Source organism: Gouania willdenowi, chromosome 6, assembly GCF_900634775.1.
Source record: "Gouania willdenowi chromosome 6, fGouWil2.1, whole genome shotgun sequence".
NCBI classification, from domain to species: domain Eukaryota; kingdom Metazoa; phylum Chordata; class Actinopteri; order Blenniiformes; family Gobiesocidae; genus Gouania; species Gouania willdenowi.
The window spans coordinates 938,210-954,635 of record NC_041049.1 but is presented as its reverse complement, the minus strand read 5'-3'; the positions used below and the strand labels follow the sequence as shown (position 1 = coordinate 954,635).

General features: G+C 43.9%; 2 protein-coding genes across 3 annotated transcripts; both read right to left on the bottom strand.

Moving 5' to 3' along the window:
* Positions 1–2,464: 2,464 nt before the first annotated feature.
* Positions 2,465–7,719, bottom strand: irf5 (interferon regulatory factor 5). The gene is made up of 9 exons (XM_028449340.1): positions 7,440–7,719; positions 6,400–6,574; positions 6,054–6,240; positions 5,571–5,596; positions 5,472–5,499; positions 5,188–5,397; positions 4,314–4,703; positions 4,131–4,249; positions 2,465–2,725 (listed from the first exon to the last, which is right to left on the bottom strand). Exons 2-9 carry the CDS (start codon positions 6,571–6,573, stop codon positions 2,537–2,539), a joined length of 1,323 nt encoding a protein of 440 aa, XP_028305141.1. The 5' UTR covers position 6,574; positions 7,440–7,719; the 3' UTR covers positions 2,465–2,536.
* A 1,820-nt stretch (positions 7,720–9,539) lies between these two features.
* Positions 9,540–15,971, bottom strand: drd4-rs (dopamine receptor D4 related sequence). Of its 2 annotated transcripts, XM_028449341.1 has the most exons (6): positions 14,722–14,732; positions 14,523–14,626; positions 14,190–14,449; positions 13,786–13,898; positions 12,603–13,285; positions 10,054–10,256 (listed from the first exon to the last, which is right to left on the bottom strand). In XM_028449341.1, the coding sequence occupies exons 3-6, from the start codon at positions 14,418–14,420 to the stop codon at positions 10,054–10,056; spliced, it is 1,230 nt and encodes a 409-aa protein (XP_028305142.1). In that variant the 5' UTR covers positions 14,421–14,449; positions 14,523–14,626; positions 14,722–14,732. The 2 variants fall into 2 exon arrangements, with proteins under 2 accessions (XP_028305143.1, XP_028305142.1); XM_028449342.1 differs by having other exon boundaries at positions 9,540–10,256; positions 14,523–15,971.
* Positions 15,972–16,426: the final 455 nt, after the last annotated feature.

Here is a 16,426-nt window from a genome sequence, read left to right as displayed (position 1 = left end):
AAAACAATAGAGGATCCCTTTAAGTTGGTGAAATTGTTTGTTTTACTGGTCGATAACTTTAAAATAGTCTGAATGAAAAAAAAATGTGATAAAATCTTGATCGTGATTTTACAAAGAGAAAATTGTGATATATTTTTTTCCATATCGCCCACCCCTACAATAAATACAGTTTTACACACACATTCAGTGTGTAGATGTATATACCTTAGAGTAGATAATATATAATATAATAGGGAGGAGTTAGACCCAGTAAAGATGGCTGCCAATGAACGTCTGTGATTTCAGAGAGACAAAGTTTTAATGGATTAACACAGAATGAAACTCCAGAAGTTTCCATAGTTCCTGGAGAGCTGCTGTTCTGTCTGAGACGTGTAGGACAGCAGCTCTCCAGGACCACACAAAGCTTCCGTCCAGGTCTCCTTGGGGACTCCCAGGATCAGCACTGGCCACTTAGCCCCACACCATGATGGAACCTCCACCAAACCTCACCGTGGGGAGTAGTAAGTGTTTGTTCGCTTTGAGTCACCAAAATAAGGCGCTATGTAAATATTGTTGTTCATCTTTTGTTCTGTCCAAACATCTGGAGTCTTTGTTTCATCAGTGTTCCACAGAGTCAGCTGCAGGAGAACCTGATGTTCTCTGGAGATGATCAGAGGTTCTCATTTTCTGTTTCCGTTTCTCACTATGTGAAGCAGCTCAACCACTTCATTTAAGTGTAATTGTGAAGTTTGTGTAAAGAGAATGTATCGACATAATTAACTGTAGTATAGAGCTTTTATTCTGAAGGGGATTTACAGAGTTGACGGTTGTTGAACTGATTAAAAGACTTTTTCGATTTACGTTTTCTATACTTTTCTGTTTAAAGTCAAAAGTTGTTGTTGCTCGGATGCACTTTTTCATTTTAGTTTAAAGTTCTTTCAGAGTAAAAATAATTTTTTTCCCTTTACCCAACATTAAAAATTACCTGCTTTTATTGTGAAACTCCGTTATTTCATTATTGCATTTCAATCTGTAATCTGGATTTTAACTTGTGATCAGGACAATTTGGTTTAAAGGTGAGTTTTATTCTGTCTCCTCTCACCTGGACGTGGTGGTGAACACTGTGAGAATCATGTTCTTTAACACCATACGTCTGGTTCTACTGGGTGAGAAGATGACAGAGATGCAGGTGGACTCCTCCATTGTGTCCTGGATTGTGGACTACTTAACTGGCAGACCACAGTATGTACGCCTGAGACACTGTGTGTCTGACAAAGTGGTCAGCAACACTGGGGCGTGGCCCCTCAAGGGACTGTCCTCTCTCCTTCCTCTTCACCACCTACACTATGGACATCATCTACTGCACTGACACCTGTCATCTCCAGAAGTTCTCTGATGACTCTGCAGTGGTTGGATGTATCAGGGAGGAGGACGAGGTAGAGTACAGAGCTGCTGTGGACAGATTTGTCACATGGAATGAGCTGAACCATCTACAGCTCAATGTGACAAAGACCAAGGAGCTGATTGTGGACCTGAGGAGAACCAGGAGGCCAGTCAGTCCTGTCTCCATCCAGGAGGTCAGTGTGGACATTGTGGAGGAGAACAAATACCTGGGAGTGGTGATTGATAATAAACTGGACTGGAGGAGGAACACTGACTCCCTCTACAGGAAGGACCAAAGCTGAGGTCCTTCAACATCTTCAGGAAAATGCTGAGGATGTTTAATGAGTCAGTGGTGGTGAGTGTGATCCTCTACGCTGTTGTTTGCTGGAGGAACAGACTGAGGGTCACAGACACCTACAGACTCATCCACAAGGTCAGTGACGTTGTGGATTAAACTGGACTCTCTGAGAGGAGGAGCCTGTCCAAGGTGAAGACCATCTTGGTCAATGAGTCCCACCCACTCCATGATGTGCTGGTCAGTCACAGAAGAACCTTCAGCACCAGGCTGATCCAACCACGGTGCTCTACAGAACGTCACAGGAAATCATTCCTGCCTGTGGAGATCAAACTGTATAATTCATCTCTGTAACTTCACAGCTTGATTGTTGTAAATATCTAAATCATATTTGTATTATTATTATTATCTATCTTACTATATTTATTACTACTGTAATGTGTGTGTATCTGATCCTGATTGTTAACAGTCTTTTACTTAATTTTATACTAATTTAAAGTTTATTCTTTCGTCTTTGTTAAATGTTTTATTCTTTTGTGATTTTCTAAAGTGGTTGTAATAAAAGCAATTTTCCCCTGGGATTAATAAAGTCATTCTGATTCTGATGTAGTGTTTTCACCTCATGGTGACGGTGTTTAGTCAAACACAGAACCTCTAGAACCCTGAGAATGGTTCAGGTTGACCAGGACCAGGACCAGGGCCAGGACCAGGGCCAGGACCAGGGCCAGGGGTGTAAAACATCAAAGTAAAACTCAATAAGTTTGAAGGTTCTGGATTGTAAACACGAGGCCTTTGATGTGAACAGAGTGAAACACTGAGGAGAGTTTATTGAAATCATGAACCGTTTACAGCTGAAAAAGGAGAAAAAGGTCGGGCTCCCTAGGACCCCGTGGAGGTCCAGGGTCCGTGGATGTGCTGGCTCTGCAGCAGCCTCTGCAGCTCCTTGAACTGCTCCACGGTCTGGTCCTTCACGTCAGGGTTGGAGATCTGCAGACGGATGCTGTCGGTCGACCAGCTCAGCTCGCCCGAGAACATCTCCGTCAGGATCCGAGCAACCACGGGAACCACCTGGAGGAACCGGGTCAGATGGAGGCTTAGGTTAGCGTCACTATCCCAGAACACACACATTGTGTACTGCACTCAACGGTTTATACACACGCACACACACGCATGTTTAGTGTTTCATATTTTAGTTTGCTCTTCACGGTTTCTGTGTATGTGATTGTCAGACGCTGCAAATACAGAAACAGGTCATTAGAGTTCTTTAGGTTCTGAAAGTGTGGATGCTGAGAAATAGTAGGCAGGCAGTGGTCGGACAAAAACCATCTTAAATGGATTGTTTCTGTGTTCAAACATCTTGACTTCATGGTTTCTGCTGCTGCTGCTGTGATAAACACAAAGCGTTTGTTTGACTCATAGATGCTTCAGTATCCATGTGTTTTACTTCATCGTTGACTTTATGGGCGATATGCACGACTCATACGCATTTGAGTGAAGACCGAGAAAGAACTTCCAGTTGCAGTATTTTGACTCACGCAAACCATAGAACATTAACGACTATCAGACGAGGTAATTATGAACATGTATCATGTGAGATACGTAGAACATACCCTACTGACAAATGACTATAGTTTTTATATTAATCTCATGCAACTCAACAACTGCAGTAAATAGCAGCGGACATCTTATACATTTCATAAACTACTTTCACTGACAAACAGTTTTCCCGTTAATTCAGAGTTGCTCCTCTTGTTTTATGTTTAGCTAGGCGCTAATGCTACTTTACTAGCTACAGATATGTTTTGATAGCATTTCTTACCATGTATAAAACCTAATGTCCTCATCTGAAGCAGCAAACTGTTCCAAGCCAAACTTGTTGCTGATCCTTCTCCTCCATCCGTCTCCAGAGCGCAGCGTTCTCCGCCCTGACCTCCTCAATTTCCACTGGATGCAGGTGCGCTGCGTTACGTCTCCATCACAGCAGCGGAGCTGATAGGTTTCTATTCAAGTCTATGTGTTTATTTCCACCGGGTCCGGTGCGCTGCGTATCGGCTGCGTCCCAGCTCCGACAGTTCGGAACCCTCCACCAGAGAGACGCAGGACTTCTATTTCTGGCGGATGACGGAGCACGACGCAACAACTCAGCACAGAGCAAATACAGTGAAGCTAAGCACTTAAAACATCCAGTTACTTTTCAAAATAAGACTCTTCAGATCATATTTCATCTTATTATCTCTTCTCTGTTGGACAACAACAACAATAAAAGGTCGACTTGTTTTAATCTTCATTTTTAGTTTTGAAAGTAATTTTCGAGTATTTTGTTGTAGTTTTCCGTGTCTTCTATGTTTTCATAGTTAATTTTTATATTTTGTGTGTCACGAGTCATTTTGTGTATTTGTGTATTCTTGTGTATCATCTTAAGAGTGTTTTTGTGCGTTAGCGTTGGGCGCTGCGTGCTCGTGTTCTGAATCACCTGGACCATGATGAGCTTCTTCTCTTTGGGTTTCCTGTCGGGCCAATCCTCTCCAAAGCAGAACCAGATGTCGAAGGCAGGGGGGTTGGGGGCGTGGCCTTTCTGGAAGCGGATCAGGTCTGTGGAGACACCAGTGTTAGGGGGCGGGGTTGGAGGGGGCAGACCCACCTGAGGGACGCACACCTTGCAGGAAGGCGTTGAGGCTGAACACTTTGACCTTGCGCTCTCGCTCCAGTGGGTTGGGGGGCCCTGGCTCGGTCACACCCGGTCCAGACCAGAACACCTTACACTGGCAGAGGCGCACGGCATAGATGTCCTGCTCCCACAGCTCCAGGATCAGCCCCCGCTCCATCACCTCCAGCAGGGCCTCGGTGTAGAAGCGCTGCTTGTGGTGCTGGACCTGGGAGGTGCCCGGGAACAGAACCTGCTGCAGGGACACGGGCCCCAGTAGCTCCACCTGGGCCGCGTTGGGCTCCAGCTGACCGTAGTAGAGTCGGCAGCCCTGGGGGTTACTGACCGTCAGGGACCCCACTGTACGCCCCCGGTACTGGAACTTTAAGTCCAGGTCTGTTACTACGGCAACCAGAGAAAGAGACGTTACCATGGCACCCAGTGTCAAACAGCATTAATCATCCACTATTATCTATAGCACGGAGTCTCACTATTTTTGCTCCTTTTATTGTATTTTTTTGCTACATTTATCCAATTTCTGACACTTCTACATCACATTTCAATGACTTTTCTACACATTTTTTCTACTTTCCAGACATGTTCAGCACTTATAAACCCTTTCTACCACTTTTACACCTAATGTCACATATGTTAGGGTTAGGTTCGGTTAGGTTCAGCTACAGTGGGGGTCCCTGCTCTCTGGAACCTTTATTTTGGAGGGTCCCCGCTCTCTGGGACCTTTATTTTGGAGGGTCACCGCTCTCTGGGACCTTTATTTTGGAGGTCGTGGCCTAATAAAGGTTGAGAACCACTGACCTATAGGTCTATAGATAATCATAGATAGATCTAACGATACATAGTTCTGGTTGGGGGGTCGTGAACTCACACGGGACGCTGTTCAGCAGGTCGTATTTGCAAGGTTGTGGGTTCTGAGGCTCCACCTGGTTCTGGATCTGGTTCTGCAGAGGGTTGGGGTCCTGAAGCCCTGCGAACCCCCCCTCAACCTGGAGGTCAGAGGTCATCGGCAGCAGTGGAGCGGGAATCATCTGGGAGTGTCCGAAGGCGCCGAAAGGGGCGGAGTCACTGAGCTGAGGGTCTGATAGTAGAGGACATGGTCACATGACGACATCACTGGGGCGGTTTCCATGGAGACGGAGAGGCGGGACTTACTGATGGTGAGATCCATCAGGTTCGGCATCTGCAGAGAAGAAGAAGAGTTTAGAGAGAGAAGATGAAACTAACCACAGATTACACACGTCTTCATCTCACCTCCTCGTCTTCATCGTCCACGCCGTCTGAAATAGGACACACCCAACATTAGGGGGGGCAGAGACATGGACTCTAATCCAGTTTATAATCTGGTTTAAACTAGTATAGTCTATAATCTAATTCATAATCTAGTCAAAGTTGTGGTCTAATCTAGTCTATAATATAATCTCTAATCTAGTCTAACCCTAATTCATAATCTAGTCTACGTTGTGGTCTAATCTCATCTATATTCTGGACCCTAATGTGGCTGCTAATCTATTTTTTAATCTAAATATGACTTTGTTTGATCAATATTCTGATTTGATTGAGTCTATAATCTGGTTTAATACATCTGGTAATCTGGTCTAATCTGGTCTCTAATTTATATTTAGGTTCCTAATGTGGCCTCTGATCTATTCTAACATCTCATCTATGATCTATAACTAGTCTCTACATAATCTAATCTAATCTAATCTGGTTGTGGGGGAGGTTGCAGGTTCTCACCGGTGTTGGTGAGCTGCTCACACACTTCGTAGATCTTGTAGGGCTGGACCGGCGTCTCTTTGGTTCCGTCAAACTTTAGCTTGAACTCTCGGCTCTTGTTGAGGGCACAGCGTAGGTTGGCCTTCCACTTGGCCGGGTCGGGCCCGTCCACCCCCTCCTGGTACTTCCCCGTCTCCACCGCCCACGCCTGCAAGAGCCCGCCCAGGGATTAGAGAAGCTCAGAGTTGCTCAGCCTTCAACCGGGAACTGAAACTGTGCACAGGAAGTGAAGCAGACAGCAGCAGCGGCTACTTCCTCCTGTCACATGACGCCCTAAGAGTGTGGGGGGGAGTGTTGTGGGCGGTACCTTGAACACCGTGTTCTCCTCCTCAGATGCTGGCGTGTGGCGTGTAGCGTGTTTCCAGGGAATCTGGAAGAGGCGTCGCTCTGGGCCCAGCCAATAGAGACCATCGAACCGACCGCTGTTCACCTGGTCCAGGAGCCACGGCTTCAGACGGATCCTCCTCTGGGCCCCGCTCATACTGGGACCACAAGGACCACAAGGACCACAGGGAGAACAGGCACGTTCAGTCCACAGGATGCAAACCAAACCACTCCAACCAGTCCAAAGAAACCAGCAGTCTCTGTATGACCATCAACATACTAACCAGTGCTTAGCAACCAGTAAACACTAACTGGTCTTCAGAGGTGAAAGTCATGGATTAAAAGTACTCACGTTACTGTAATTAAGTTGCTTTTATTGGTACTTTCACTTCTTTGAGTATATTTCTAAATCAGTCATTTTACTTAAGTAATATAATAATGGTAAAGTGCCTTGCCCAAGGACACAATGACAGTGACTTGGATTAAGCAGGATTAGAACCCCCAACCCTTCTGTTATTGGACGACCCACTCTACCACTGAGCCACGGTCGCCCCGAGTACGCTTTAGAAAAAGAAAAGTAATTAATTACATTTCTACAGGAAACCATTACTGAGTAAAATGATCAACAGACATTGAGAAACTAGAAAAAGTGAAATGACCAGACAATCATAACTGACCAATCAGATTAATTAATGTACGGCACCAAAACATCATTGAATGGAGGGTCTTTTCTCAGTTTTTATAGTTCATAAATGTATTTATACTTAGAACCTGATAATTGTGTGGGTTTTTTAAATTGAATTAATTGGTGTTATTTTGCCTTTTGGAAAATAAAATAAGTTCTAATTGTGGTAAATTTGGTTTCTTTCTTTTTAAGTTTCTACATGAGATGTTTACTGTATGTAAGGAACCCGTACCAAGATTTATTACCAACAACAAACTAAAGAAAGTAAAAGTAACTCGTAACATTTACTTTGAGTATTATTTAATTAAGCTATGGATGAAGGTGATGCTAATGCTCACCTGGTTCTCCTGGTTCTCCTTGTTCTCCTGGTCCTGGTTCCAGTTCTTGGTTCTTGTTCCTGGTTCTAGTTTTCACACTTTAGTTCCTTGTTCTGTTTCCTGGTTCTCGAGGTTCTGCTCCTGGACTTGGCTGTAGGTCCTGGTCCTGGTCCTGGTCCTGGTCCTGGTCCTGGACTCGGTGAGGTCAAAACACGTCCAGACTCGCAGCCTCCGTGTGACGTCACTGACAGGAGGGCGTGCTGTGCGCGCGCGCTCTGCGGGGGGAATTGAAGCTTTTAATCTGAAGTGAAAGTAAGGAGAAGCTGTTTCCGGTTAGGGTTCGACACCAGCTCACAAAATAAAAGCCTCACCTGTCGGATTGAGTCACAGCGCGAGGCATGCAGTAAAATACATAAATAAACACGCCCGATAAAGTCACGTGACTTTAAAAATAACAAAGAAGTAAAAGAAACACTCCATAACGTTTGTAGCACCATAATTGACGACCACGTGCTGCAGGAGAAGGTTAGTTAGTTCACACACACACACACACACACACACACACACACACACACACACACACACACACACACACACACACACACACACACACACACACACACACACACACCACACACACACACACACACACGCACACGCGCACACACACACACACCTTTTGTGTGTTTTTCATTCATTTTGTATCTTTTTTTATTTTCATGGAATAATTTTAGGAAACATTAACATGTATTTATTAGTTTGTTTCTCTGTTAGCAGGAATACATAAAATAATACCTACAGATTCAATTTAAAATGTTAACTAAAGATAGACCTTAGACCACTTGTGTCAAACTCATGGCTCGGGGGCCACATTCGGCCATTTAGACCATCCGAATCGGCCCAGAGGAGAAAGCATGAATTTGTGTAAATTACCCATAATTTAATCAGTTATAGATATCTCAGCTCTTCTAAATACACACATTTTTAGAGGATCACAATTTTCCTATGCTTTTATCACATGACTGCAGTCATTTTGAATCTTAAATTCCTTAAAGAACTAAATTTCCCTGAAATTATTTCTCATAATTTCCTGAAATCAAATAAAAATGAGTCTCAAATCAAAGAAATTTAAAAGAAAAAATCCTGCAGGGACTGAAATCTGTATATTGTTGCTTGGATATTGTCAGAACGTTACATACTTTCTGTGTCATTTATACGACGTTAAAGTCCAAACCTTTCCCGCCTAAAATCTGCGGCCCAAAGACCCGTCCATCGTGACCCACTGTATGGTTATTAATGAGGATGTAAATGTGTTCCAAGCCTTTGGAGATTTGGATCCTGGAGGAAGTTTGACTCTTGTATTTATGTATTTTGGGAGTATTTTTGTGTTTTTTTATTTCATATATTAAAGGTGCAGTCTGCAACTCTTATAAAAGTGACTTTTTGTCAGATTTACTAAAGCTGTCACTATGTAAGGACAGCTTTACATGAAACTAGCAGTGTGTGAAAAAAAACGTGTGTGTGCGCAGCAGCCTCTGTGTGGCTGCTGTAAGTGACACTGTATTGTTGCTGCTGCTGAGGTGTGTGCACATTGAGAGAGAGAAGCACTGCAGTAATATGCTTTTAAAAGAGCGTGTTATATTACTGTGATGTTGCTGTCAGGCTAATGTTACCTTGTTAGCTCCTCTGAGGGAGGGGCTTTGGAAAGTTTGGAGGCAGGGCAAGAGAGCAATGGGAGGAAGGGGAGGGAGGGATCTGAGAGTTGCGGACTGCACCTTTAACTCGGGGAGCCGCACCAAATTAGACTAAGAGCCTCATGTGGCTCCTGGGTCTGCTGTGATCATTGCTCAGTGGAAGAGAAGAAGAAGAAGAGCTCAGTGTGGGGCATCGTCTCCATCAGGATGGAAACTCAGCCAGGAGTGAATCCGCTCCACGTGTAGAGTATAAACCCTCACCTTTAAAGGTCAACAAACTTTTACTTTGAAAATAAATCACATTAGATAAACAAAAGGTCATGTTTTTATTGATTTCCTGTTTTGGATTACATTACAAACTACTGTAGGACTGTGACCTTTGACCTTTACACAGATCACTGTCACACTAAGGTCATAAACTGTCACTTTCACACGTTCACAAAAACTTCATCCGACGACTCATCACGCCGGTAATTTGACACCAAGCTCAGACATAAACACATGTTACCAAAAACAGTAAAAACCCCAAAAATAATATGAATACTTCCCAACCACACAGACCATCAAAATAAGAGTGCAACCTGCACTGTTTTTCAAAATAAGACCAACGTCTTTAATGCTTTGCATTTCAGACCCTTCAAAATAGAAGATCAAACACAAGGAACACATCTTCCAAATAAGAGCAGAGGTTTTCACAATAAGAGTCAGACATTAATGTCTTAAAATAAGCACGGTATTTCAAACTTCAGAATAATGTAAGTCTTCAAACATTTCAATCATGGGGTTCAAATACCTGGGGACAACAAATCCATCTATCATAAAAACGATACATTTCAAACCTTCAAAATAAGAGCTCACAGATCTCAAACCTTCAGATTAAAATGGTAAACATTCCAGGCCTTTCAAAATAAGAGTGTAGTGTCAGTGTGAAGGTGGAGGATTCACGTCCGACAGCAGAGAAGCTTCAGAAAGACGTTCCTGAACTCGGTGTTGAAGATGGTATAGATGATGGGGTTGACGGCACTGTTGACGTAGCCGAGCCACGTTACCACGGAGATGAGAGTCGGTCCGATGTGGCACGACTGACACCAAACTTTAGTCACATGCACCACAAAGAATGGCGTCCAACAGGCCAGAAACACACCTTGGAGACACAAGGACACGCTTTAATATGACACAAAACAAAGACTGAAATTTCAAATTAAAAGTCCAATTTACCAAATTGCGTGAAAGGAGGTTGAGGCTGACTCTTATTTAACTCTCACTTTACTCCAGCTTCCTGTTTCTGATGGACTTTCATCTTAAAAGCACTTAAAGTGAAAGCCCCCCCAACCACCTGCCCCCAAAGCCTGCTGGGAAGTGAAGTGGTTACCATGGAGAAGGAGAAGCACCATCTAATTTTACTGTGAGAATCACAGCTTCACACTGTATTACACTAACACGCCAAAACCTGTGTGTGTGTGTGTGCGTGTGCGTGTGCGTGTGCGCGTGCGCGCGTGTGTGTGTGTGCAATGACTGAAACAGAACCCATGTTTCATGTCTCGTTGCATCTTGGGTTTATATTTTCTCTCATTGCCAACAAAACAAAAAACGCACACCATGACCAAAATATTCACTAAGGGCCTATACTACCAAGCTCGCTAACGTCTTATAGAGCTAAATCACCATGGTAACTTAGGCTGAACGACTAACCTGGTCGGGACCAGGTTTTGCTCTGGCTAGGATCTGAGTGAGTACTAAAGCCCCGCCTCCTGACCAATCAGATCTCTTAGAAAACGACCTGTCCATTCATAGAAGATCCTGGTTCATGCAGATCTGACAGCTGAGTTTAGGAAAGAAGATAATTAAAGGATTAATTAATGCTTTCATTTACTGATGACATCATTTAGGAAAGATATAGATTTATATCTGATGGACTGATCTACAGTCAGCTGATGAAGTCTGTGTGTAGATACAGGTGAATTCATTCATTAATTCATTCATACGCTATAATGAGGCTGACATCATCATCAGGAACATACTACAGTAAACAATGTGTTCTCATCCCAGTGTGTGATAAATAGATCTACCTGAATAGAAACATGTGTGTGCTGTAATAAAGTTTAACTGCAGAGCGCTGTTCATTTATCATCTAATAGATTAATATCATAAATAATGTCACACTTCTACACATTAACAGTATCAGCAGCTTCCTGTCTGAGTTCTATCATTACTGTCTTTTCTGTAACAACAGTGTTGTTTTTGGTCTGAATTATGGATTTTAATTATTCATCATTTTAAACTTAAGCAACACCTAACCTGGTCAGGACCAAGTTATGAAGTTGATCAGATATAAGTGAGTATAAAAGCTCCTCCTCCTGCTGTGCGCTGCACTAACACTGTTGCTCTTCACTGTCATCATGGATTTATATTCATTATATTTATTTAAGATCATAAACTGTTCCTCCATTCATTGTAAAGAAGCTCATTCTGACAGTTCTCTCCATTGATTGGTCAGACACTGCAAGCTCCACCCCTTCTATGTGAATGCACACGTACCGAGGCTGAAAACACTTGGCTTAAATTAGTGTGTTTTGTTGTTATCAACTTTCGTAGGACAGCTTCTCTCTGATATTTGGTTAGTTGAAGCCTGCTAAAGGAGATTAATCCAGGATATACTAATCTATCTTCCTAGTACGGAGCCAAGCTATAATGGCCTCATGTAAAGCATTTTCAATATTCACCAGTGGTGAAATAACTCAAAATAAAAATGAAGAAGTCACATAAAGAAAAATAGTTTTATACCCCAATAAAGAGTAACATTTATACTATAAATTAAAACAGATCAGATGTTTTTCTTACATTACATTCTGACTTGCAGTTGTGGGCCAATGAAAATAGTAAAAAAAAAAAGTATATGTTCATATTTCCAGAGGGTGTGAGTCTAGAACCAATGCATATCTGTGACTAATCATTAGTGATGTGAACAGTCTATGTTCATAGCTCTATGCTGATCACATTACAGGGAGCTGAGACATATGCTAAGTAGTTTACTGAAGACCCAAACATGTTCCAGACCCAAACACACACTGACTTAGTGACTATTTAGAGGAGCTGACATGTCTACCAGATAAATAGGAATGTATAGCAGATCTATTTCTGTAGGAGGAGCTTATTACTATACCATATTACCTTTATATGTGATGGAGTTACAGATATATTGGAAGATGAACATGGATGATAAATAAGGACACACCCCCTCACTACATTATCCATATCTATAAAAGTATTGATCAGATCAAACTAAATATTTACAGTGCGAATAATGAATAATTAGGAACAATTGGTAAAAAAATACAGAATTTTTTGACACCAAAGTGCGTGAGACGTCCTGAAAGTTTGTTTAAATTACCCTTATGCTTCTCTTAGGTTTGCATGCAATTTATCCGTCTGTTCTCACTCTATTCCAGTCTTGGCTCTGGTCTGGTTCTGGTCTTGTTTCAGTACTCACCAACCACGATGGGCAGAACCTTCATGGCCTTGCGTTCCCGCCCGCTAACCCGGCTGCTCTTGCTGTTCCTTCTTCCTCTCTTGCCGGTCTTCCTCTTCCTCCCGTTTTTGCGGACGCTGCCCCCGTCTCTCCGCTCCGTGACATCCGCGTCTGACACACTGTCCATCTGTGTCGTCATTGGATCGCTTTCCACGGCCACCACTGCCACATCCTGCAGGTCCTCAGTCACCGGGGTTGCAGACGGTGTTGTCATGGAGACGGTGGCTGGTGATGTGGGGCTCAGTTCCACAGCGTATACAACCTTGTCCCGTGTCGCCATCGCTGTGGCCTGTCGTAAGGCTGAGCCCAGGTGCAGGGACAGGGTCCGGGGGCGGGTCTCGGGGCGGGTCCGGGGCGGTGGACGACTGCGGCCGCTCCAGCGTCGCAAACCCCGAAAGATCCAATAATACAGGAAGAGCATGACAGGACAAGGCACGAAGAAGGAGCACACCGATGAGTACACCACGAAGCGGTCGTCCTCCAGCCGGCACACGCTGGGATCCCGACCCGGGACCCGGTTTAGACCAAAAATCACCGGGCTGGCGACCCCCAAGGACAGCACCCAGGTGGCCGCAATCAGAGCCAGCTGGCGGACACTGAACTGGTTCCTGTTGTACTTCAGAGGGACAACCACCGCAATGTACCTGCAGCACAGAGACAAGACAAGAACAAGGACCTGGATCTGGTTTCTGGACTTTCCACTGCAGCAACTGACATTTGTGTCTTTGCCCGCAAGGTTTTTTGCTAATCTTGCTTTGGGGTCATTGCAGTCTCCTGCAGACAGATGGTACCCTTGCTGATATGTGTCAGAACCAGACTTCATGCCAACAAAACAGGAGTAACCCTTAGTGCGGGGGAAGGGCAAGGCCTTTTGCAGGTATAAAGACAGCAGGGGGGCAAGAGGACCAGCAGGTTTTGTGTTTAACTCCATGCTTAGTCCTCAAATAAACTGCTCCATTGCAAATCCTCATCTTTGACTTGCCTCCTCTCCGTACAAAAACTGCCATAACAGTTGGGGGCTTCTCCGGGATCTAAATACATCTAAATAACGAGGTAGGTGCAAAAATGGAGGACTTTGTTGTGGGTCCCTAAGGTTATATGGTACAGCAGCTGATTAGGCCCCTCCCCCTGTTGGTTCACTCACCTGTCCACACTGATGGCACAAAGGTTAAGGATGGAGGCGGTGCACAGCATCACGTCCATCGTCATCAGAGCATCACACACTGAAAGACTCAGGGTCCAGATCCCCCCCAGGAACTGCACAAAGGATCAGACACCTGAACCAGTTTGAACCAGTCTAAACCAGTCTGAACCAGTCTAAACCAGTCTAAACCCGTCTGAACCAGTCTAAACCAGTCTGAACCAGTCTGAACCAGTCTGAACCAGTCTAAACCAGTCTAAACCAGTCTAAACCCGTCTGAACCAGTCTAAACCAGTCTGAACCAGTCTGAACCAGTCTAAACCAGTCTAAACCAGTCTGTACAAGCAACACAACAGGCAACACATCCCATAATAAGCAACACATCCAACACCAGTTGCCCCACCTACCTCTGAGTAGACAAACAGCGGTAGGACGAGGACGGCGAGCAGCAGGTCTGCGACGGCGAGGCTGATGATGAAATAGTTGGTGGCGGTCTTCAGGGAGCGCTCAGTGAGCACGCTCAGACACACCAGGATATTTCCCAGGATGATGATGAGAATGAGGAAGACGCCCAGCAACAGGGCAGGGTAGTTGTAGCTCCTCCCCTCCGCCTCACCTGTGAGCGTCACGTTGTCCATGAATGCAGCCGCCGCCACGCCCTCACCATCTGGGACCAAGGGGGCAGAGCTTAGAGCAGCGCTCAAACTACTGACTGTCCTCGAATGCAGCACAGGACTTACTTTGTTTTCTGTCTCAGGTGAACAGTGGGGTGGCTCCGCCTCTTCAGATAGGCTCGTTCTGATTGGTCGGTTACTCCTCGTCCTTTGTTATTGTTGTAGTTTGTCTGTAAACAGTGAACAACAACACTGTGGAACTGGACTACCACCATGGTAACTGATGCCGGTAAATCACCATGGTGACTGATGGTGAACGGCTAACCTGATCAGGACCAGGTTATGTGTTAGGATTAGATCTGATCCAGTATATAAGCCCCGCCCCCTGGGATCCACTTTATGTGAAGCTATCGAGAGATATCAGGATATATTAATCCAGGATGTATTCATGCAGAATATATTAAGCAAACAAGCAACACAATATTAATTCAGAATATATTGATCCTGGATATATGAATCCAGTCCCTCTGTGATGTAGTCGAGCTACTTTGTGAACTTGTTGTTAGGTTGTGTGACACTTAAGAGGATGTTTGTGTCGAGGTGTGTGTGTTTGTGCATCAGTGTGTATTTGTGTGTGTAGTCACAGGTGTGATGATGAATGAACCAATCAGAAGTGTCGATTTGATGTCGTGATGAATCACAACGCTGCTCTCATCCTGCCATCACCATGACAACAACACGCGCACACACACACACACACACACACACAGGTGCGTAAGTATGTATGTGTGTGTGTGTGTGGTCATGGTGAAGTGTTAATCAGAGCGTGTCAGTGTGAGAACAAAGAGACAGGTGGAGGACTGAGGGGGCGGAGCTTAAAGGTGTTCATTTGCAGCAGGTGATAATGAATGAAGTGTGTGTGTGTGTTTCTGTGTGTGTGTGTGCGTGTTCCAAAAATCACAACAATGAATCCAATCCAACCAATAGTGATTAAAAAACAACAGAAAATGACCTGAAATGACAGAAAAAAGCTCATAATCCCCCAAAACAAACTGAAATAACTAAAATCAATTAAATTTAAGAATAAAAACTAACAAAACTCTTTCAAAACTAATTCTCCTCGACACCAGCTGTGTCTGATCTGACTATTATTATTATTGTACTGTATGTGTTACTAACCTGTTATATTAGTTATTGTTTTTACTAACCTGCTTTTTGGCATCTGTGTAGCTGATCAATACTTTTGATTATCCTTGGGATTAATATCTATCCATCTATCTATAAATGTAGACGTAACAAACCCTGACATCATTCCTCACTCATCCAATCAGATTATTATTTATTAATAATAATAATCTAGATCTAGAGCTGATCATGTCTCTGAGATCTGCTAAAGTGATGCTGATTAACATCAGCCAATCACACGCTGAGAATTCATAACGAGCTGAAATGAACAGATCCATCATCAGATAAAGATCCACCAACGTCAGCAGAAATTAAAGATTCAACTTTAAAAATCACACAGAAGTCAGAGTGAGATCAGACCAAAGCACAATAAACAAATACATGCAACAATCAATCACTCGCCTCCTGGAGGTAACGATGCTCTTCGTCTCGTCTTCGTCTGCGTCTCACTGATAAACTTTTTCCTCCTTCGTCTATAAAAAGACTGCTGCTCTGTGATTGGCTGACAGCCTGCAGTAATGCTGCCCTCCTGAGAGACAAAGATTGGGGGAAAAAACCATGACAGACAACTGTCATTGAGATGAACCCTGACAGACAACACTCAGGGAACAGACAGCACTCAGGGACTCAAACCCTGACAGACAACACTCAGGGAAAAAGAGTTTGACAAAGTTCAGAGAATAAAATACAGACAACTGTCATTGAGACGAACCCTGACAGACAACACTCGGGGAATAAAATACTAACAGACAAGGTTCAGAGATCCAAACCCTGGCAGACAAAGTTCAGGGAACAAAGCGACAAGGTGTGATTAACATGAGAGAAAAGCTTTTATTCAGAGCGTC